The sequence below is a fragment of the Equus quagga genome, chromosome 18 (assembly GCF_021613505.1).
Source record: "Equus quagga isolate Etosha38 chromosome 18, UCLA_HA_Equagga_1.0, whole genome shotgun sequence".
Lineage (NCBI taxonomy): Eukaryota > Metazoa > Chordata > Mammalia > Perissodactyla > Equidae > Equus > Equus quagga.
Window position 1 is genome coordinate 5988704 of NC_060284.1, and position 23626 is coordinate 6012329.

Consider the following 23626-nt stretch of genomic DNA (forward strand, 5'->3'; position numbering starts at 1 on the left):
CAACATCTGTGCTCGCTGAATGCCAGCTGTGGAAAAGTTACAACTCTGCATTTTAAGAATCTTTGGGGATTACTGATAATCTAAGAATCTTACACTACAGTTTTCTATATAAGCCTTTCAACATACAACATTACAAGTAAATTTAGGAGTTATATTGGTGTCCTGTAAGTGTGACACTTTGGACAGATGAGTAAAATGAATAATTAAGCGAAAACTTTTAGAAATGGAACTTTTGCACAGTGAAGCAGCAAGGATGAATAATTAATCTTAGCTTCTGATCTCCTGATTAAAATAAAAGGTTAAAATGCATGTCAAAACCCTCTTACTAAGCTTATCTTGTGCCAACATTTGTCTGAGGCACTAAGTCACTATGTTGGCAACCTTCTTAGTATTTATTCTGACAAATGACACACAGCGGTTCACAGCACAGTGTGAGTAGGTATTTTCAGGACTTTTGGTATCAGCAGTGAACCAAAATAGACACTTAAAGGAATGGAAAAGTACCAGCAATGGAACCTGAGCTAGTATTTCCTAGAAAAGTCTTTGTTGCTGTCACTGTGGTTATTCACTTAACTCAGCTTTTGATTCATCTAGCTAGAGCTACGCGGAGGCCATCTCACACCCCTAGACTTCAAAATAAGCATCCTAATGCTCATAGGTTGATGCTCTGGGTGGTATGTTAGGCTCTTGCTTCATCAGGCATTCTCCACTACTTAGGCCTTGTTCTCACAAAACACAGAAGCAAGATTTTTTTTCTCTAGCTAGACAGGCAACCACTGCCAACAGCCACACATCCACTAAGGAAACTCCCCAGATACTAACAGGAGAAGGAGCAGGAGGAGAAAGAGAAAGGAAGAAAGAAAACAAAAAGCCCTCTACAGATGGTTAGATCCCATACGGAAGGGTCACTGACTTGCTAAGAAAAACTATACATAACTTTCCAACCACTTGTTTTTTTTACTTCGTTGAAAGTTTTGAAGATTCAACACCACCTGTAACTTTGGTTCACCAAAGGGAGTGAGATCGCTCCAGAATAAGTCAATTCAACTCAGTAAACATTTGTGGAGCACCTGTGCCCTTCACTGTGCCAGGTGCTGGAGATAAGGGAGCAAACAAGACAGATGTGGTCCTGGCATTCATGGAGCCTATAATACAGGGGAGATGCAGGCAGGATGAGAGAACTGCTGTTATCCGTAACGATTAGCACAAACCTTCCCCTGATCTTTTACCCTAAAACTGAATGATACACTGATAGACTTAGAAGATGATAATTGCTCTCTGTAAGATTGGTCATCTTTTGACTTTTTTTGCATCTAGGGAAAAGAAAAGAAGAATGAAGGCTATCATTGTTCCCTGCATCTTACTGTATTCTCATAATTCATTGTTCTTGCTTAACAATCAGATTCAAGTCCTTTCTCCAATACCGCTCATCTGCTTCCATACAGGAAATGGCTCGGATGCGTTTGGAACACCATCTTGCGTCTGGCTTAGCAATTTTATAAGATGCTGCAATTAGAAGTTAATAGACTAGTGGTCTTTAAACATTTTAGATTGTGCACTCCCTCAGAAAAAAGGGATTTGAGAATACACCTCCAATATATGTTCAGTTGTTTTTTTCATTTACTTATAAATTTTACATATGCATAAATATATATTGCAAATATATATTTACAATAATATTGTAAAATCTACACAAAAATACAAATTAAATTTTAAACTGAGATAAAGAGTAAAATACACTTTTGGAATATTTTAACAAAATAAAAGCCTTTCTTCTCACTAAAAATTATTGAAAATAAGCTAATCTATGAATTATACAAGCTTATTATTAACATTTGGTTACCATAATTTGTTACCCCGATATTGATTAGTTGTTCTTTCAAACTAATCAGAAGCTGCTGCATTTTCAGATTTTTTTAACAAATGGGTACAAAATTCACTGAACTACTCAATTAAAAGATTGAAACAAGATAGCAAATTGTTTCTGAGTTTTTTTAAAACTTACATAATATTTAGTAAAAAAGAAAAAACCCACACAATAAAGGCAAAATTTTGAAATATTTGTTTTCAAATGTTCTCTTCATAGCACTTTCTCGTGCAGTGTTAAAATGTTATCTTTACCTTGAAGGAACAAAAGCCTGTGATTTTTTTCAGAAATATCTATTAGGTAACATACTACTGAGAGACACACATCATTACAGCAAATTTAGAATATTTGCTTTCTTATTGTAAGAGAGAGAAATAAAATAATAACTCACTTTTAACTAGGATAATTCTTTTTTTTTAAAGATTGGCTCCTGAGCTAACAACTGTTGCCAATTTTTTTTCCTGCTTTTTCTCCCCAAATTCCCCCAGTACATAGTTGTATATTTTAGTTGTGGGTCCTTCTAGTTGTGGCATGTGTGATGCCACCTCAGCGTGGCCTGATGAGCCGTGCCATGTCCGTGCCCAGGATCCCACAGGGGAAACCCTAGGCCACGCAAGCTTAACCACTCCTCCTCAGGCCGACCCCTAGGATAAATCTTTTAACCTTGTTGCAAATGATTTTCACAATCATTCACCATCTCACTACACAGTAATGTTAAGGTTCTACAGTTTAAAAGATTTATTTTATCAAATTATTCACATGGGTAAATTGTTGAAGTATGTAAACTACAATATGTCTAATCTCATGAAAGCAGCCTACTGTACTTTGTCCAAGTACCTTTTTCATACTTAACATCTGCAAGATCGCGAGGTGCCCTATGCCCACTGCCCGCACAATACAGTGAGGTAGTTGGCTCCACACGTGCTCAGCAAACCTGGCTTTGTTTCAGTGGACTGGAAGAATATCCCAGAGACAACAGTGGGACAATCTTTTAAGAAATGCTGTGTTATTAACACTCATGTCACTGAGGATGATATTGGGTGAAACAAAAAAGTAATTGGGGGCGTTGGTCTCCGAACGTGAATGTATCTAAAGAATATTTTAACCAACTTATTTTGCTTATATATTCCTTCTTATTTGAATGAACAAGAGTGGTAGATAGTAAACATATACATCTAAATCTATCTAAAAGGAATATTTCAATAAATAAAATTTTAATTAAAAATAGTCTAAGTGACAAGAAAGCATTGCGTCAACGTTTATGAAGCAGTTCTTTTTATTTCTTACTGGTACATAAAAAATGATCTGTCTTGGGGTTGATGACGTCCTAGATTCAACGAACTATTGTCACCAGGAAGGGCACCGCTGTCACCCCTCTGCATTTGGTGCCATTCGCCCTGTTCCCTCAGAGTCCCCCTTAGAAGATACAGAACACGGGACGCTTTAGGGTCGGTGTCATGCCACCTGTTAAAGGCTCGTTTCTCTCTCCTTTTTCAGACAGCAAGCACAAATGAAAGTCAGCTTGCTTCCCGCGCCGGGTGGTGCGCGCAGCCCAGCGCCGAGAGCCGGGCGCGGGGTGCGGGGAGAGCTGGGCGGCCCAGAGCGCGGAGGAAGAAGGTCTCCGAGGAAAGTTCCCGAATGAGTGTCAACCAAGTGCCACTTGTCTGTGGCTGCGAAAGCCGACGGCACGGTTTTGTCGGGCTTATCGCACTCACCACACAACTCGGCAGTTTTGACACAGGCTTTCCTACCCGCGATTTCTCTCCCGGGAAACGGAGGTGTGGCGCGGTGACCGCCTCCTCCGGGCGACACGGGCCCAGCCCGCCCGGGCGGAACCGGCCCCCGGCCCCTGCGGGGAAGCCAGGGCGCGGGCGGGCAGGGCGGCTCCACCGAGGCCCGCCGCCGCCTCCGCCCACCCGGGGCCCGGGCCGAGGGCGCGGCGCTCCCCGACGCCGGGAGCGCGCTGAGTGCCCGGGGGCGCAGGGGGCGGACTCCGGGGACCTGGGACGCTGGCCGAGGCGCGCCGGCCCTCTGACGCCCGGAGCGTGGTGAGGGCCTGGGGCGCAGGGGGGAGGGATCCGGGGACCCGGGACACAGGCCGAGGCGCGCCGGCCCCCCGACGCCGGGAGCGCGGTGAGTGCCCGGGGGCGCCGGGGGAGGGATCCGGGGACCCGGGACACAGGCCGAGGGCGCCGTGGCCCCCGACGCCCAGAACACAGTGAGTGCCCAGGGGCGCAGGGGGCGGACTCCGGGGGCCCAGGACATTGGCTGAGGCGCGCCGGCCCCCGACGCCCAGAGCGCGGTGAGTGCCCGGGGGCCCGGGGGGAGGGATCCGGGGACCCGGGACACGGGCCGAGGGCGCCGTGGCCCCCGACGCCCAGAGCACAGTGAGTGCGTGGGGGCGCGGGGGGGAGGGCTCCGGGGATCCGGGACATTGGCTGAGGCGCGCCGGCCCCCGACGCTGGGAGCGCGGTGAGTGCCTGGAGCGCGGGGCGGGGGACACCGGGGACCCTGGGACACGGGCTGAGCTGGGAGTCTGCTGCTCCCGAGGGTTTGGGCGGCGGCCTCTCCTCACCGAGGGCCGCGCTCTCGGGGCGCTGCTGATCCCTCGAGGTGCTGTTTGGAGTTTGGCCAGATGGAGGCGAGGGGCGCTCCCGGAGCGTGACACAGGATGGTGGGGGCTGAGGAGGGAGGGGATGGCGTCTCAAAGCGCAGAGGGCCCCCCTCAGGGTCCAGCCTGGGTCCCGGCCCACGGGCGTGACTCGGGGCTTGAAAATGTGAGGAAGATATGGAGTCTTAGTCTTGCACCAGGGCGAACTGTCTCTTCCTCGGCAGCATTTTCCTGCGTCCTCTGTAGACAGACCCCGAGACCTCGCCTGGCCGGTGACTAGCGGAGCGCTTGGTCCGCCGGCTCAGCCTCCGTTTTCGCGTCTGAAATGTCTCTGGGGAGGTCCTTGTCACCTGGGTGAGGGGCGCTAAATATGAGCGTTGTCAGAGATGAAGTACCCTTATGATTAGCTCTGGCTCTTACAGATAGTAACCTCAAAGCATACAAAAGGCCTTTTCCCTGGTGTGTCTAAAGAACAGGACAAAGTTCGTTTTTATTCCTTTTTAAACTCTGAATGATTGTTACAATCCCCTAGTGTATATCTTGTCTGGATAAGAATCTTTGTTGAGCACCTACTTATGTCCTTGGCCCTTGGGTACACATTGTTATCCCATATAATTCTGTACGAACTGTATGGTTGAAGTGGTTGTTGGTATTCCCATTTTGCAGAGGTGGAAACTTTCTCTCTTTGGTGAGATGCTGAGGTACAGCTTTCTGTCTCCAAACTGGGTGCTGCTTGCCTTTGCGTCTCTGGCTCAGAACGTTCTGTCCACCTCCACTTGGGCAAGCGAACGTTAGTTTCTTAGTTCCCATTAGCAAAGAATGCTCCAGTGCCCTGTTTCTCTGTCACACAGAAAACTGAAAGAACTTCTGTGGCTAAGAGCTGACACTCTCCTCCCTAGTTTTAGTGTGAAATCCTCAATTCATTACTGTTGCTTTGTTAGGCACTTAAGGCTCTAAAAGAGTTTGCAACATTCTTTTGTCATGTGTTGTGTTTCTTGAATGTTGTGATGGTTACATAGAATAGTAAATTTCCAAATTTTGGCAAGCCCTGAATGTTCCCTGTGTTAGAATGAGATCTAGTGTGAAAAAAACTCTAAAGCACATGTAAGATTTTTATGGGAGAAGAATCTCTAAGGACAGCAGATGTTGCATGTCGTTCCTCAATTGTGGGCTTATTTTTGTATCACGGCACCTGCTTTGTTCTCTGGCCAGTTATTTGTCATCTTTGTAATTACACTTACAGCACTGCTCTCAACTCTTACATGTAAATTTGTGCAGACTAACCTGAAAAGAAAGCCAGATCCCAAAGAAGCCTTGTCCAATGTCCTTTGGGTGCTCTTTCCTAATGGGAACAATGGTTTTTGAAAGCACAGGTAGGTACTGAACATGCAGTATGTCCAACACATTGTGCTGGTCACTGTAGTGAATATAAAGAGATGTAAGACCCAGTTCCTGTGCTCAAGAGGTTAAACTGTTTGGGAAGACAGTAATTATGAGAACACTGAGCATGTCATAAGTGCTAGGTGGCATAAAGTCACGTAATATAAAGCAGGTTTGGGATCTAGCTGCAATCAAATTAATCTTTCAGTGGTGAGCCAGAAGAACAGGCAAAGAGACAAGTCAAAAAGCCAGGCTGTCTAACGTAATTCTGACAATATCCTTGAAAAGTAAGTGATATTATCCGTTTTCTTATAATAATAATAATGGCAAATGACAGTATTTATTGAGCTTTTCCTGGGTCCAGCCACTGCACTGAGAGATGCTCATTTAACCCCCATAATCCTGTGAAGTAGGTGCTTTAGCCATAAGGAAACTCAAGCATGGGAGGTAGTTCTAGTTTCTCTAATTTACTTCTGGTTTTTCTGTATTATCTTAGTCAACTCGCAGATTTCCCCACCTGTAGAATAGAGATACCAGTAGTTACTTCATATAGTAGGAGACCAAATATTAACAACTCAGTGATATGCTCTGCATTGTGATAAATTGCCAAGTAAATGCCTAGAAAAGATTGCTAAGATTAGAATCTTTTTTTTTTGGAGGAAGATTAGCTCTGAGCTAACTGCTACCAATCCTCCTCTTTTTGCTGAGGAAGACTGGCCCAGAGCTAACATCCATGCCCATCTTCCTCTACTTTATATGTGGGACGCCTACCACAGCGTGGCTTTTGCCAAGCGGTGACACGTCGGCACCCAGGATCCGAACCAGCAAACCCCAGGCAGCCGAGAAGCGGAACGTGCGCACTTAACTGCTGTACCACCGGGCTGGCCCCTAAGATTAGAATCTTAATTTATGTCCCTTTTGCAATGATATGCCGAGGAAAAGGAAAACGTTAAGTAAAATATCAGGCAGAGATGCTGATACATGGAGTGGTTCCTGAAGAGACTTTGGTTGAATTCTTTGTTTATATAAGAAACCTCGAGAAACATCTTGGGATGGTGGTCACACTCCTCCCCAGTGTGCCTCCAATTATATCAAGATAGTTGTGAAATTTCTAGAAAACTCAAAAAACAAAGTAATTGTAATGTGCTTTAATATTTCTAAATAGCACTCTATGAAAAGCCTCAGGGGTTACAAGGTGAAGGAAAACTTGCCAGGATTTCACAATACCCAAGATCCAAGGGGAACCCTTCACCCCCGTGCCCTTGTCCACAAAAGAGACTTCAAGATTGAGGATGTCCAAGCAGAACCCTTTCCAATAAACTAAGGAAGAAAAGTTAGTGAAAGAAATTTAATTTTCTCAATAAACGTTGATTGCCATTTTTCAAATAAGGAAAAGAGGCTTTGAAATATGAAGTTACTCATGTTGGTGACACAGATAGAAGTGGAGGAACCAGGATGGTACCCAGGTCCTCTGGACCCAAACACCATGCTCTCTCCAGTACATCGTCCTTCCCAACAGAAGATGGCTTATGTTTTTTTTTTTTTAATTTGAGTTCATAATAGTTTACATCATTATGAAATTTCAGTTGTACATTATTTCTTGTCTGTCACCACATAGGTGCTCCCCTTCACCCCTGTGCCCACTCCCCATCTGGTAACCACTGAACTGTTTTCTTTGTCCATGTGCTTGTTTATATGCCACATATGAGTGAAATCATCTAGTGTTTGTCTTTCTCGGTCTGGCTTACTTCACTAAGCATAATTCCCTCCAGGTCTTTTCATGTTGTTGCAAATGGGATGAATTTGTCTTTTTCCTGCCTGAGTAGTATTCCATTGTATATATATACCACATCTTCTTTATCCAATCATTAGTCGATGGGCACTTGGATTGCTTCCTTGTCTTGGCTATTGCGAATAGTGCTGCAATGAACATAGGGGTGCATATCTTACTTTGGATTGTTGATTTCCAGTTGTTTGGGTAGATACCCAGTGGTAGGATAGCTGGGTCATATGGTAGCTCTATTTTTAGTTTTTTGAGGAATCTCTATACTGTTTCCTACAGTGGCGGCACCAGTTTGCATTCCCACCAGCAGTGTATGAGGGTTCCCTTCTCTCCACACCCTCTCCAACATTTACTGTTTTTAGTCTTAGTGATTATAGCCAGAAGATGGCTTATTTTATTTGTAGTTCTAGAAGGATGCAGAGGGTGAAAATAGAGAAGCTTGGATTGTTGAAACTCAGTTGAACAAGTGCCATGAAATTTGTAGGCTTCTGGAGCTCATCAAAGAAAGAAAAGAGGAAGTGTAGCAAGTAACATCAGTTGATTTGAAAGTACCTTGTGTCTTCAAGACTCCATCCGTGTCTCGGTTCTTCTTCCCTTATTTCTTTTTTATTGTTCTATTGTGGGAATGCTTGTTCCATTTGTAAGACAGTTCACAGGACAAATGCTTCAGGGGTTGGGGCCAGATAAGGTTCCCTAATGCATTTTAGATGTAATTTGTTTAGCCACAACATTTCAGGAGCCCATCTATTTTGTCTTGTGTGATATATTTGAAATGGAAGTAAAGACAAATAGAATTGACAGAAAGAACATTCCAGAAAAACAGAAAAGAGAGAAAAGTCTAAGGGGACCTTTGTTAAGGAAAATAATAAAGTCATAAAGGGGAGAAGGAGAAAACAGTCTGACTGAGATTTAAAAACAAGAAAATAAACAGGACCAAAAGTTCAGAAGTCTCCTGAATTTGAGCAAGAAAAGCAAGCTCCTATACATGGGTAAAATTAGGACTCCAAATGCTTACAGTGAGATGAGAGAGAATTCAGGAGAGACTCAGCAGCTGCCTAAGAAGGGAGAGCAGGTGGGTGTCCAATTTGGCTCCTGTGCGGGTGTTGGGACTGTTGGGTAGACAGAAGAAAAATCAGAGAATATTGATGTGGTGTTTCTTTCCCTCCCCTTCAAGCCACTGAACAGGCCATTATGAAGGGGCTGATTTGATGTTTGGGGCCTGGCAGGTTAGCATTTGTCCTTGTTATGGCTTGTTAGGTTTTTCACCAAGTGGTAGATTCAGAAGGAAAAAGGAGAGAAAGCTCCAGTCAGGACAGTTCTTTTCCTGACAAAGCTCACAAAAAGTCAGGGCAAGAGAAAATTAGCTCCGATGGCTAAGTTGCAAGTTAGCCACTTGGTTCTGATTTCCCTTTTCCATCCTTATAGTGGACTAGATCATTAGAGATGGTTACATATTGTGTCTGCACTGGGTTTTGTTGTTTCATCCTCTTTTGAGGGAGGTAGGTATGAGAAATAATGATTCAGGCTTCTGGAGATTATAAGTGCTTTCCTAGGTAGATTTCAGAAAGATTGTATGTAACGTGCATGGTGCCTGGAACATAGTAAGAGATCAGCAAGCTGTAGCATCAGTATTAACTGTCGTGTTAACATTAGCATTATTTTTAGTACAGTGTTGCTACTGATCAGAAGCAGTCTCATATGCTAGAAGTGTGTTGGATTAGAAATCGGAGACCTTGGGGCTGGCTCTGTGGCTAAGTGGTTAAGTTCGCGCACTCCGCTGCGGCGGCCCAGGGTTCGGATCCTGGGCGCGGACATGGCACTGCTTGTCAGGCCACTTTGAGGCAGCGTCCCACATCCCACAACTAGAAAGACCTGCAACTAAGATATACAACTATGTACAACTATGTAAAGGAGGAAAAAAAAAAAAAAAAGAAAGAAATCGGAGACCTACTCCAAGACCTATGTTCTGATCTGGATTCTGCTATTTAATGTGACCTTTGACAAGTGCCCTCTTTTCTCTAGGCCTTAGTTTATCTATCTGTACAATGGCAAAGGTAGAATAGATGACCTCCGCAGTGTTGTCTTTATGCTGATCTGCCCCCAGTAAGGCATGTCTGGAAGTCGCTTTGCCTGCAGAAGGGAAGGATTTTGTGTCCTGCCTCCTTGAGTCAACTGAGTAATTAACAGTATCATTTGATGAGCGTTCAGAACAATCACTTGGTTGTTCTGCAGCGGCCCAGACTCAAATGTCTGCCGTTGGGCGGGGGAGGGAGTGCAGGGGCATGCTAGTTACTAGCTAACCTTTGAGGTTTCTTCCTCCTCTAACTTATTAAATTCTAGGACAGTCAGGGTTAAGAGTAAAAATTGCCTAACATAGGATTTTTTACCTAGTCTAATAAAACATTCAATTTCAGTACATTGAAGGTCATAGGTGATTTAGAAAAGAAATGCAGAAGCAGGGCCCAGATGGGAAGACAGGAGCCAGCCTCAGTGGAGTGCCTGCTTTGTGCTAGGTATTCTCATGGGTCCATGACCCTGTCATCTTAGTCTTCCCCATAACTTTGTCTAGGTAGGCATTACTGTACCCACTGTAGGAATGAGGAAATGGCTTTTACAGTTAATAGCACACCGTGGAACGGAGCTCACGAGCCTTTTTCTTCTCCCCAGTACCTAGCTACCCTTTGAAGCTCGTGTGGTGCTACAGAGAGAAGTAGTGTGGAAGTAGAAAGTATTCCTGCCTTCATGAAACTGTCACCTGTGGTAAGGGTTTTTCCTAGCCTAGTAAAATGTGATTTTGAAGTGGCTGCATATTTTGCACTTCTTCCTGGATAAATGGGGGAAAGAGACTCACTGGGGGGTAACTGTTACCTCTGCCCTTCTGCCAGTTGCTGTATTTCTCAAGGTCCCCACCCCCCCTCATTGAAACATTGTTTTCACTGTCTGGAAACTGTCACACTTGAGTGATGAGTCAATGACATAGCACACTTTGTTTTTCTGATTCAAGAGAGAGTTGTAGTTTTAATATTGACCCTCCAGGCAGGCTGCATGAAGGATGTTTACTGTTGATAGAAGGTTTCATTTTATTGGAAGATACCTCATTTACTTGAAGGTCTTTGGGGTCTGAGTTTCTTATAAATGGAGAAGCTGTTTTACCTGGTATTCAGAGAAATTGAGCAAGTTTGTGTTTGGATCCATGTACTGTATAAACTTGAATTTGTCCTCTGCTTTGCCTATTTCATATATAGGTTGGGTATATATATTGTATATATGCATATTTCATATATATACATTTTTAAAATTCTTATAATAACCAATTGAATATTTGACTATTGAATATTTGACTATTTGGAGAATGCTATGGCTTCATGAATTGCAATGCACAAAGTGAAAGATACCCTGTAGATACCCTTTGCAGTCAGGAAGCAGATTAAATAGGTTCTCTTTAATCCCTATGTATCTGTTCATTTAGTTATCTTCAAATTGTGGCCTCTGCCTGTGAGGAGCTGGAAAGATAATGGAAGAGACAGGCAGACACCTAAACAAATTTGTTCCATTCAATATGGCAGGTGCTTAAACAGGAGGACGCCAGGATGCTATGAAGATAGTACAGTCATGCGTTGCTTAATGATGGGGATATGTTCTGAGAAATGCATCCTCAGGCCATTTTGTCGTTTGTGGACATCATAGAATGTACTTATACAAACCTAAGTGGTGTAGCCTCCTACACACCTGGGCTGTCAGGTACTAATCGTCATATATGCGGTCCACTGTTGAGTGAAACGTCGTTATACGGCACATGGCTATGGTAGGAGGTTTCAGTCTGACCTGAAGACATAGGTAAAGCTTCCCAAGACCTCATTACTTCTTTCCGTCTCTACTGCTATAGCTGTGGTCCACATCACCATCATTTCTTACGTGGGTCCCTGCAATTGCTTCCTAACCGGTCTGCTTGCTTCCACTCTGGACCCCATACACGGGGCCAAGGCTAAGTCTTTTGTTTGTTTATTTTTTGTTTTTTTGCACGTGTGTGTTTAATGTAATTCTTATCTTGTAACACACCAATTAAAACTCAGTTAAATAAATTAAATCTCTAATTAAACTGGTTTCTCATAGCTTTGGGAGTAAAATCCAGGCTCCCTTCCATGGCAGACAAGCCCGTGGTAAATCTGGTGCCTGCCTTCTCCAATTTAATCCCAGACCATTCTCCCCACAGTCACTTTCCCCGCCTCCCTGACCTTATTTCTGTGCCTTGTCCACAGCAGGCTTATTCCTCTGGCTCCAAGCTTTGTACTCACCATTCTCTCTGTCAGGGAAATTGTTCTTGAGGCTTCATAAATCTCAGCTGCATAAATCTCAGCTCAAGCTTCATCTTCTAGAAACACCTTCAGGGGCCGGCCTGGTGGCGCAGCGGTTAAGTTCGCACGTTCTTCTTCTCGGCGGCCCGGGGTTCCCCTGTTTGGATCCCGGGTGCGGACATGGCACTGCTCAGCAAGCCATGCTGTGGCAGGCATCCCACATATAAAGTAGAGGAAGATGGGCACGGATGTTAGCTCAGGGCCAGTCTTCTTCAGCAAAAAGAGGGGGATTGCCAGCAGGTGTTAGCTCAGGGATAATCTTCCTCAAAAAAAAAGAAAAAATGAAAGAAAAGAAAATAAGAAGAAGAAAAAAAATAGAAACACCTTCACTGACCGGCTTCTCTCCTCCCGAGGCTCTCCCTCCCCTTAGCCTCTCTTCAGTTCTTCTTTTATCATTATCTGAATTTGTTTGTTATTTATTTCTTTGTTTTCTCTCTCCCTACTCCAGAATGCTGGTTCCATGAGAGCCAAAACCCAGTCTGTCTTGTTCTCCATTCTATCCTAAGCTCCAGGCACATAGCAACTGCTTAATCCGTATTTATTGAATGAATGACTGAATAAAAGGTGTCTGAGCTGAGTTGGGAGGACGAGTGAGACTTAGCCAGTCTAAGAACAGAGGAAAGGTAAGAGAATAGCAAGAACGAAGACGCAGAAGCATGAATTGACAGGAGACGTGCAGCGGAACTGTAAGCAGCTCGGTGTTACTAGACCGTAGAATGCTGGCAGAGAGCCGTGGACCCCCAAGAAATCCATTTTATATTCTCTGTAAACTGAGCTCCATCCTCAGATTTTAGAGCCACCACACTCCTTGGCTCAGGCCCTCTTCCTCCGTCTTCAAAGCCAGCAGCAGCAGGTTGAGTCCTTCTCACATCACAGCTCGTTGACTGACTATTCTGCCTACTTCATCACATGATTAGATTGGGCCCGTTTGGGTAATCCAGGATAATCTCCCCATCTCAAGGTCGCTAACTTTAATTGCATCTCCAAAGTCCGTTTGTCATGTAACATAATATATTCACAGGTCCCGGGGATTAAGGCATGGGCCTCTTTGTGAGCCATTGTTCTGCCTACCACGGGGATGTTTATAGAGGGTTTTCTATGGCTCGTAATCCTTCCCCCCTCCCTCCCTCCTTCCCTTCTTTCTTTCAATAAACGTTTATTGAGTACTCTTTCCCGATGCTAAATGCTGGCATACAGCAATGAGTAAGACAGTCAACGTTCCTGCTCTCGTGGTGGCTTAAATTCTAGCACAAAGATAGATGACAAACAAGTAATCAAGTAAATAACAAGGTAGTTACAGATTGTGCCATGAAGGCCGTAAGGCAGTGAGTAGAAAGTAGCTGGGCAGGACCACTTTGGCTAGGTGGTCAGGGAGGGGCTGTCTAAGGAAGTGACACATAATCTGAGATCTGAAGGATCTGAGGCAGCTACTAAGAACCAGGGGAAGAGGATTCTAGCACAGGAAGTGGAAAGTGCAGAGTCCTCCAGGCAGCAAATTGCATGTCTTGTCCAAGGAGCAGGCTGAAGGCCAGTGTGAATGGAGCACGGTGAGCAAGGCAAAAGAGTAGAGCAAAGGATGGTGGCAAGACGGAGAAGGGAGGCCATGCAGGGGCTGTGAGAGTGTGTGTGGTAAGGACCTTGGGTTTTATTCTAATGGCCATGGGGATGTGTTGAAGGGTTTTAAACAATGACAGCATTAAGCAGGTAATATCATCTTAAAAGGTAGTCAGCTATGTGAAAATGACTTGGAAAGGGGCAAAGATGGATTGGAGAGACACATTAAGGGGCTACTGTAGTCATCTGGCGGAAAGACGACAGTGGTTTGGACTAGGGTGAGGATGGTGGAAATTTCTCTAGGGTGAGAAATGGAAAGCAGTGGACTGATCTGTGACACATTTTGGAGGTAAAATTGACAACACTTAGTAATGGTTTGGTTTAGAGGGTGAGAAGGAGGGTGGAATCAAGGATGACGTCTAGGTTTTTGAGCAACTTAAGGGATAAAAATGTTATTCACTGAGATAGAAAAGGCTGGGGGAAGAAGCAAGTAAATAAACAAGGTAGTTACAGATTGTACCATGAAGGCCATAAGGCAGTGAGTAGAAAGTAGCTGGGCAGGACCACTTTGGCTAGGTGGTCAGGGAGGGGAAGGAAACCAAAAATTCGAACAGAATATGTTGACGTTGAGCCGTCTGTTAGACGTCCAAGGAGACGGATGCGCCCAGACAGATGTCTGAGTTGAAGATATGCATCTGAGAGTCTTTAGCGCAGATGATATCTAAGAGCCGGGTGACCAGATGAGATTCCCCAGGAGAGAGTAGAAATAGAGGAAGAATAATGTCTTGAGTGCGCTGAGTTCCTCCAAGAGTTAAAAGTCAGGAGGAGGAGGGAGAGCAAGCAGCAAAGACTATTGAAGAGATGCCAGCATCGTTTGGGGCTTCGCCGGGTGATGAGTAGGCTAGAGGCAGAGGCTTCAAAGAAGAAAGTGAGCACTTTCCTAGAAGCCCACCCGGACAGGACTGTCGTATCTCTAACACTTAACATCGCACCTGCCACGTGAAGGGTAGCTATCACTTGAATGAACAGATGAATGTTTCTGAGGCTCTCCAATACACCTAGCACTTTTCTAGGTATGGGAATAAGAGGGGAACGTTTGCCTTGGCTGGTTCCCAGTGGCCTGACGTCACAGAACTTTCTAGCCTGCTTTCTGAATTTTTGGCCCACCTTTAATAGAAGTTAGAGAATTTGCTAATGACTGATGGGGCCATTCCTTAAGTTTAAATGTGGAAACAACTGAAAATCACCAGCTTGCGTTTTCCAAACCATTCAAGAAAAAAATTCTTAGTAAAATAAATAAGTAATAAACACGCAAACAAACAAGTAAAATTGAACTTCTGTAGAAAACCCAAACAACCCCCCAAACCCTTAGGATTCATTTCTTACTGCAAGAGATCATCTTTTACTAAGTTCCAGGGTGGGGGGTGGGGGGGCTGGTAATGAGGCATTTTTAGATTTCCTGTTACATCCAGAAGGACATGGCCAGGTCAGAAATTCTTGTTAGTGTGGGGATTTAACACGACTATGTTTGACTATGACGATGCTGCCCTGTTTGGAAGAAAAGACAATTTTGTGTGGGACTGAGGCTCAGAAGGTTCAGTACCTTTCCCCTGCTCTCAAAGGATTTAATTGAGTTCCAAAGGACTCCAAGGCCATGTCTCTTTTCCCACCCTTTGCTGACCCCAAGAAGCTTAAGTGACATGGGGGTTAGAGGTGGCCAAGATTTTCAAATTACTAGTTGTAAAGGTATACTTTATTTTTTAAAAAATAACAAACAAAATCTTAACAATATGGAGAAAAGTAAAGGGGCATTTTTAGCCCTTCTCAATGATGTTGATTCTGGTATTTTCTGAATGTATTTAACATGAATGAATTTGTCTTCTTTTACAAGGAAAAATACAGAGGCGTATTCCAGAGTTGACTGTTGATGGCATGTACAGTTAGAGGGTGCTTGTTGGCACTTATTTTTATCATCATGTCGCTGTTGGTTAAGGCAAAAATAGGTAAGGTATTTCTGTTACCTAGTCTGTGGAATTATTTGTGGTAAATTCTCAGTTACAGATAAGGTAGGCATTGGTGGTAGATGTTCTGGTAGTTGATCTTTTATAGTCAATCTTCTGTCACGTTTGAGTAGAGAAGTCTGGTTCTCTATCTGTAACTGATATGTATTTTAATTTTTACTGATGATTAATGTAAGAGTATAATCATATCATTTCCTCTTAGGAAAGGGAGTAGGTGATCGAGCTAGGCGTCGTGAATGAATGTTTCACGTTACACTGCATTTTAACAGAGGGTATTCATGGGTGAATTCAGCTATGCACGCTCAGTAAGCTCAATTTTACGTGTTTGTTTGCTTGTTTATTACTTATTTATTTTACTAAATATCTTTTTCTTGAATGGTTTGGAAAATGCAAGCTGGTGATTTCCAATTGTTTCCAGATTTAAACCTAAGAAATGGCTCTACCACACTGAAAAAATAATGACTGGCATTTTCTCTGCTTTTTTTTTTTTTAAGGAAGATTAGCCCTGAGCTAGCATCTGCCACCAATCCTCCTCTTTTTGCTGAGGAAGACTGGCCCTGAGCTAACATGCGTGCCCATCCTCCTCCACTTTATGTGTGGGATGCCACCACAGCATGGCTTGACAAGTGGTGTGTAGGTCCATGCCAGGGATCAGAACTGGAGAACCCTGGGCTGCCAAAGCAGAACGTGCGAACTGAACCACTGCACCACTGGGCCAGTCCCTCTTTGCTTTTTTTATTGGGAGCTTATTTTTGACTTTCTGGCCCATTAGGATCAAAGAAGATTAAAGAAACAGAAAACAAACATATAAGTAAGATAAGAGAGAGAAAGAGACTTAGTTTTAGTTATGAAAATAAAAATGAGAACTTTTTATTTTAAATGAGTTTTCAGTATTTTCTGTATTTGATTTAAATAACTTCTTTACCAGTTTCTGTTTGTGGTTGTTGATTCAAGCAATCTTACTGTTACCCAAAAAAGACTTTTGGTGGAGGCTTTATATCCATCTAAAAATTCGGGGTGAATCTATAATTCTCAGGTTCTTTCCTTTGCAGTTACTGAGCACCATCCAAAACTGTTCATTTCTGAATAGTTGTCATGTTTATTGACGCAGAAACTTCTGGACAGTAGCAAGGACCTCTCTTTTAAATCAGAGTTTAATGTAGTACCTGGAATATCATAAATAATATGGAGAACTCTTTTAAAAAGCATACATTCATGTAATTTCATTTTAGCTGTACTGGGTGATGGTACATCCAGCCCATGGTCTTACATCTTGAAGGAATACCAAAATATGGCATGGTAAAACCTAATTTCCATCCTTGGTGCCGACTGCACCAGAGTAGTAATCTGGTGAAAAATCTGCATAAGAGAGATTGGTTTTTCCTGGAATTTGTATTCCTGAATGTTCTTCCAACCCTGTTTTCTCTCCACTTTCCTACTTGTAGTTCTGGGTATAGTATTACTGTGTTGAGAAGGATGCATGTTTTAATGCAAATACAGTTAGACTTCAATATGTTTGCCTTCTGCTCTCTTTGTGCCAATACAGCCAGAGTAATGTAGGTTACTTATATTTCCATGATTCGATGGGGTTAATTTTACCCTGCTTTTAGGAATTACGCGCCTCTGCATTTTTAAATGGGAACTCACGTACCGACTGAGTATTGCGTTGTGTCTTACTGCAGACGTGTGCAAGAGAGGGGACGTGACCGTGACGCCGAACCATGTAATTTCACTGGGATCAGCAGTCAATATTTCGTGCTCTTTGAAGCCCAAACAAGACTGCTCGCGATGTTCCCGCTGCAACAAGTTAATCCTCTACAAGTTCGACAGAAGAATCCATTTTCAGCAGGGTCGCTCCCTCAGTTCTCAAGTCACAGGTCTTCCCCTGGGTACAACTCTGTTTGTCTGCAAACTGGCCTGTGGCAGTAGTGACGAGATTCGAATATGTGGGGCAGAGATCTCAGTTGGCGGTGAGCATTCCATTCTGAATTCCTAAAAATTGGTGATCTTTGGGTATTTGTCATGTGTTAAACAGAAATTCAAATATAGGGCAGTGTTCCTTCCTCTCCCACCACATGAATATATTTTATCTTGAAAGCAACATGAGCACCTCAATGTGAGAAGTCCAGAAATCAATAGAATTGGGGTCTCATTCGGTAAGTTTCTCTTCTCTTCTCCTCCTCCTCCTCCTTCTTCTTATTCTTCCTCTTCCTCTTCTTCTCTCTTTCTCTCCTCTTTTGGGCCAGTAGGGCCATTTACTGTAGTCCTTGGACTCCAATGGCAGGAAAATGGATCTGTGTAGCTGAGTCTTCATGCCTTCTTGACTTATGAGAATTTGTTCAAAGCGACAGCCTCCTAAAACAAGAAAGAGATGTCTCTTTTGGTTTTTGCAGCCCAGGCTGACCACCCAAGGCTGAGCACTTCTCCCCTCTCTAACTTAATGCACAAAAAAATCCTTCTTCCATCTGCACTCACTCCTGACCACTGCCTATCATACTTAGCAGAGGTTAAAAGAGGACTATCATCATACTTATTATCTTTTCCTGGGTTTTCTAGAAAACTGCCTGAGGCAAAAGTGATGTGCTAACACTTCGTTGGGGGAGGAGGGGAGTTGTAGAGTTCTAGAGAGTGAGGGAGTGAGCCAGGAAAAGAGCAAAGCAAACACGAGGTGGTGACGTTCCGGAGCTGGCCAAGGTGTCTACAGAAAATGCAGCTGGGTGCTTGGTCACTATCAACATCCCCAGAAAGAACATATGGAAATACAATGGCTGGGGAAGAGAGAAGAATTAAACTGTCTGCCATTGGTCAAAGCTCACCCAGAGGGTATCAACCTCCCCCTCCCTGGTCCCTCCAGGCAGCTGCTGGGGGTAAGAACCAAAATGTCAGAGTTGGCATCTGCAGCATGAGCCGCAATCCTCAGGGGGAGCCAGCAACACACCTTCCTGCAGGTTGTAGCCTGCATTCTGCAGCCTTGAACGCCCAGCCAGCAAGGCAGTGAGCATGCATGGGCCCTGAGTGGTCCCATTGCACTCCACGCCTCCATGGTTCCAGGGAAGCTCCAGAGTGGCAGATGAGACGCATGAGGAGAGTAGGAGGAATTTGCTGCAGCAGGCTGGCTGACCCAGATGCAAGGACAGGGTCCCTGTCGTAAAGACAGTGATATAAAGCTCCGTGAGACTCTCTTCAGGAAAGATGGAAACCTTTTCTCTGTGACCTAGAAGGATATGGTCAATGCTAGGCAACTGGAGGGCCACCAGCAGCTCTGAGCCGAACACCAGGCAAGTGAGCAAGCAAATCCCTGGGGGGCCAGGAGGCATAGGCTGGTCCGGTCCTCCACTTCCAGCTCAGGGCCTCCTGTTCACACCGCTTAGGGGTCACGTGCTCTCAGCTCTGAAAGTCTGTGGGGTCGTAAAAGGAACATGGGCTTTGAGTCCCAGCCCTGCCACTGGCAGTGTCCCCTTAGACAATTTCAATACTCTGAGCCTCAGTTTCTCCATCTGTGTTATGGAAATGCTAACACCTTCCTCATGCGATGGTGTGGTGATCGGAGGACAACCTGTACACTGAGTGCTTGGCCTAGGAGCAGGCACACAGGGGGCACGTAGGTGATGAGCGCTAGTGTTGCAGTTCCATTCGGTTTTACTCTTTTCTTCGTGTGTGCAGCTTACTGGGTAGCTCAGCAGGTTTCCCTTAAAAGAAAGTACATATGTTGGTTGTAGACAAAATGAAAATTTTTTAAAAAAACACTATTGTTCCTCATCTCCCTTGTCCTTGGAACACCTGAATCTTTCACCCAGGTAATCCACCATCTCACTAGACCGAACTTACACATTCGTATCACACATTCCTAGCTCTGCAACGTCAGCTGCAGGTGTCCACAGTGCTGCTGGCATTTTCTTCCTTAGGAGGCTCACAACAGCCTTGGAAGTAGCATCCTTGCACATGTCCTTGGCCCTTCCATTCCGCTTGCTGTCTTTGCTCAGATACACAAGAGTGCTGCAACCCTTTCTGGTTTTTGACTGTTGCCTCCCGCGTATGCGGATGCCTTTGTGGCAGTTTGAGCCTCGGAAGGTCTTGGGGATGGTGGAGAGTGTCTGTCACGGGGCAGCTCCTTTGCGAGGTGCTGCAGGGTGTTGCTTATGCAGCATGCTCAAGTGGTAACCACACCATCAAATGGCTGCTCTTTGAGCAAGTTTAGCACCTTCAAGGTGAAGGACTGACTAGAAGAGATGCATTTTTTCTGAGTATGGCTAGTCATCCCAAGAAAAGACACAATGAATGTTGGTTTCACCCAGTGTAGTAAGCTTAATTCTGTCTAGTGAGGGAGTAAGCAGCCCATTTTCTTCTTTGTGATAAATGGTTGTCCATAGTGCCATTGGGTATCCTGAGAGGGCCGGTCATGTAGTTGGCCGGGTCTTCAGAACTGGGGATGGGTCCACAGCCTTGAAGCCTTTCCTTCTTGGCCCCTTCCTGGGCTGGTGTTGCTCTGCTGCCCAGGGCTCATCCAAATTGTGTAGTAACTCAGCAGTCAGTGCTCTGCTTGACCTCATAGGGTTGATCTGCAAACTAGTGAGACAACCAAGGCAATAAATGAAAGACAATGGATTTTTGTTCGATTGTTTTCAATATACGCTTAGCTGTTGATTGTTTCCAAAAGCTGTATTTCTAAAACTTTTTATTTCCCATAATAAGTGGGACTCTTAAAAACAGTAACAAGCATAATACTCATAATAGTGTCTTAATTTTCAGAGGCTTTGGTTTCTGCCCTTTCCTTGGCATCAGCTATTATACATTTGTGTTGAGGAAAATTAGGTCTGGTTTCCCCAGGGACCAACAGTCCCTGTCGAAACCGAGTCCTGGGCTGAAGTAGATACCTTAATTTCATGGTCCAAGGAACTCACACTCAGAAAGAGGACTTGATTTGTGTGTAAAAGCTGTGATCTTTAAAATGACAGTCTTTGTAAACTTGGAGGAGTAAAGGTGAGAAGGAGAACTAATTTTTTCATTATGTAGAAGTGCCAGGAACTTTATATCTCATTCGGTCATCAAAAGACCCTATGAAGGGTTAGGGTAAAGATGGTGGTTTGAACACATGCATTTACTTTCATTCCCCCTGAAATAAAGCCAAGATACAATAAAGAAAGTTTTCTAGAGGCACAAATCCAAAAGGACAAAAGAAAGGGAGGGTAGATGCAGCAACAAAATTTTGGGAGCTGGAAAGCAGGTGGAGCAGTGATAACTGGCTTAACTGACAGCTGGCAGTGAGAAAAGTCAAGATGCAACCTGATTTAATGCAGAAGCTCCCGTCCGAGAAGGACTCAGAAATTGGCGTGACCATGTACTTTCTGAGAGTGAGGGTAAAAGTGGGGCTAAAAATGAGAGATGTGATTGAAAATCTATTTCAAAAGCAGATTCTTAGAGCCCCTTCCCAATGCCACGCAGCTGGACAGTCCTGCTCCACTTCACTGGCATCGCACTGGAGGCTGGATAGCTGAGATCTCTGGCCTAGTTTCAGCTAGTTCCCTTGAGGTTGGTGGCACCACACTGACAAACAGAGGAATTAAAGGAACACTTACATTCAGGCCTGTACCCTCCTCCAGGCAGATTAGAAAATCTTCTCTGGGAAATCTGACCAGGCCAATAGGAAATATCTAAAATTACTGACAACAGAGGTTCCCAAGAAAACCTAGCCAGATCACCCTGCACTGAAACCTAGAGTCAGCAAGTGCCCTTCAAGTGACGCACACGCAGAGCTCCAATGTGTAATTTAGTGCCTGCTCCTGTATATGCAGAAAATACAGGGATCTGAGGAAAAGGTCTAACATGAAGGACAGAAACCAAAACAAACATGTGGAACAAAGCTTATAAGCAAAGTGGAAGAAATAGGATGTATTCAAGGAGAGGAAATGTTAAAAAACAAAAACTATCCTTGATACCCTTAGAGATTTAAGAGAAAATATTGTGTACAGAACATAAATAGGATGCCACGAAAAGGAAATATTCAGAGAATAGAAAACATGCTCTCCTCCAAAAAATGATAAGCAGAAATGAAAAACTCAATGTGTGGGTAGAAATATAAATTGAGGAGGTTTTCCCCTCAGAGTATAGCAAAAAGACCAAGAGTTTTAAAATACAGAGGATAGAATATAAAATTAGAGGAAAGTCCAAACTATGAAAACTAGGGATTTTTAGGAAGAAAAAAACAGGAGAGAATCTTCAGAGAAGTAATTCAAGAATGTTTCCCAAACCAAAAGACAAAAATTCCCAGAATGCATGAACTCTTTGAGAATCAATAAGAATTAAGGAAAACAGACATTCATTAAGCACATCTTTGTGAAAGTTCAGAATAGTGGGGACAAAGAGAAGATTCTAGAATCTTCTGAAGAGGGAAAATAAACAATACTTCAAGAATCAGAATGACTTCAGTTTTCTCAGGAGCAACCTAGAATGGAGACATCAACAGGGCATTGCCTTCAGAATCCTGAAGGAAAGTTCTTTTCAACCTAGAGTTCTATACTCAACCAAAATATCAGTCAAGTGTGAGAGTAGAATGAAGACATTTTTAGCCATGCTTAAAATATTACCTCCCCTGTACCCTCCCCAGGGAACGACTGGAGGATATACTCCACCAACATGAGTAATTAAGTCAAGAAAGAAGAAAGCATTGGATCTAAGTAACAGGAGATCCAACACAGGAAAAAGAAGAAGGGATTTCTAGGACACTGAGAGCTTGCAATTCCAGAATGACAGCTGCATACCAGGCAGGGAGGCAGACCCATCTTATTGGAAAGTTCGCAAGGCTCTAAGAAAGAGGATTTCAGGCAGATGAAACTATGGGAATTCTCAGTGTGCCTAACTATGTTGAACAGGGATTCAGATAATTGGCTTGAGAATTTGGAATTATATCAATAAGAAGAAAACTAAACAACAGAAAAACGAGACAGTTAATTACTAACTCCAAGATAAACAAAGAGTTGTACAAATAATGAAAAGTTAGCATAACTTACATGGCTTACTCCTAGGTAGTTGTGTATACAGATGTATAAAGTGTGTCTATACACATATACTTGTATGGGTGTGTATATATATACACATACATACACACACGGAAGAGTCTATTATTCTAGGAAAAGAAAGAGTTTATTATTCCATTAAACAAAACTATATAAACTACATATGTTATACCCATTTTATAGATGAAGAAACTGAAGTTTTGAGAAATTAACTTGACTAAGGTCACACAGTGGGTGGTTACTGTGTCTGGGTTTATGGTGTGTGCTAAGGACAAAAAACATTTATTCCATCAATTAAAGCTTTTTCTGGTGCAGACAATATGCAGGACTTCAGTGGTATACTTGTTTTATCTCAGCCAAAGGAAACATCTATGGACATGTGGGGCTCTGTATTAGGGTGGAATATGATAACCGAGCAACAGAGTCTTTTCTCTCACCTCCATTAAATCTGAGAAACTCCTAGCTTTGGGTTCTGTCTTTGACTACAAAATGGCTTCTTTTAAAAATACACACCTTGTGATAGAAGGGGCCATGCCTGCCTTGTACTCTCTTGTATTTCCACAGCAGGCTCTGTGCCTAGCCCTTGGAAGGCACTCACTGTCTACGTACATAGAGAACTAATTTATGAGTGTTCATGAGGTGCTCCAGTGATGCTGCAGAAGTCAGATTCACATGGCACAGCCCAGAAGGACGTGACTAGCACCAGTGGGTAGAAGTGTCTTGGCAGCAAATTTCACGTCAATGGAGAAAGAAAGCTCCTAATTTTTAAAGGTTCCTAATATTTGAATGGGCTTCATTGAAAAAAGGAAACTCACCATCACCAGGGGTAACAGGGCTGCACCGGGTGTTCACACGTCAGGGAGAATAGTGGCATATGGCGGGGAAGCCTTGCACTCAGGACGGCCACACCTGGGCTGGGGCCCCCTTCTGCCACTTCATGGTTTAGTCACCTTGGGAAAGATACTTAACCTCTAAGTCTCAGTTTCCTCTTTGGTAAAATGACGGTAATAATAGTACATACTTGATGGAGCTACTATGACGT

The 23626-nt window shown here is 43.8% G+C and overlaps 1 protein-coding gene across 2 annotated transcripts in view; it reads left to right on the top strand.

Annotated features, from left to right (window-relative positions):
- Nucleotides 1-3741: 3741 nt before the first annotated feature.
- The window catches only part of IL12RB2 (interleukin 12 receptor subunit beta 2), a 76066-nt gene continuing 56181 nt past the window's right edge, over nucleotides 3742-23626 (top strand). The window contains exons 1-3 of one of the 2 annotated variants that reach the window (XM_046645625.1): nucleotides 3742-3915; nucleotides 15442-15553; nucleotides 17254-17541. In XM_046645625.1, coding sequence (XP_046501581.1) covers nucleotides 15478-15553; nucleotides 17254-17541 — 364 coding nt within the window. In that variant the 5' untranslated portion in view covers nucleotides 3742-3915; nucleotides 15442-15477. Of the gene's footprint in view, nucleotides 3916-10334; nucleotides 10402-15441; nucleotides 15554-17253; nucleotides 17542-23626 lie in introns of those variants that run through there. The other variant, XM_046645626.1, reaches the window with a different exon arrangement.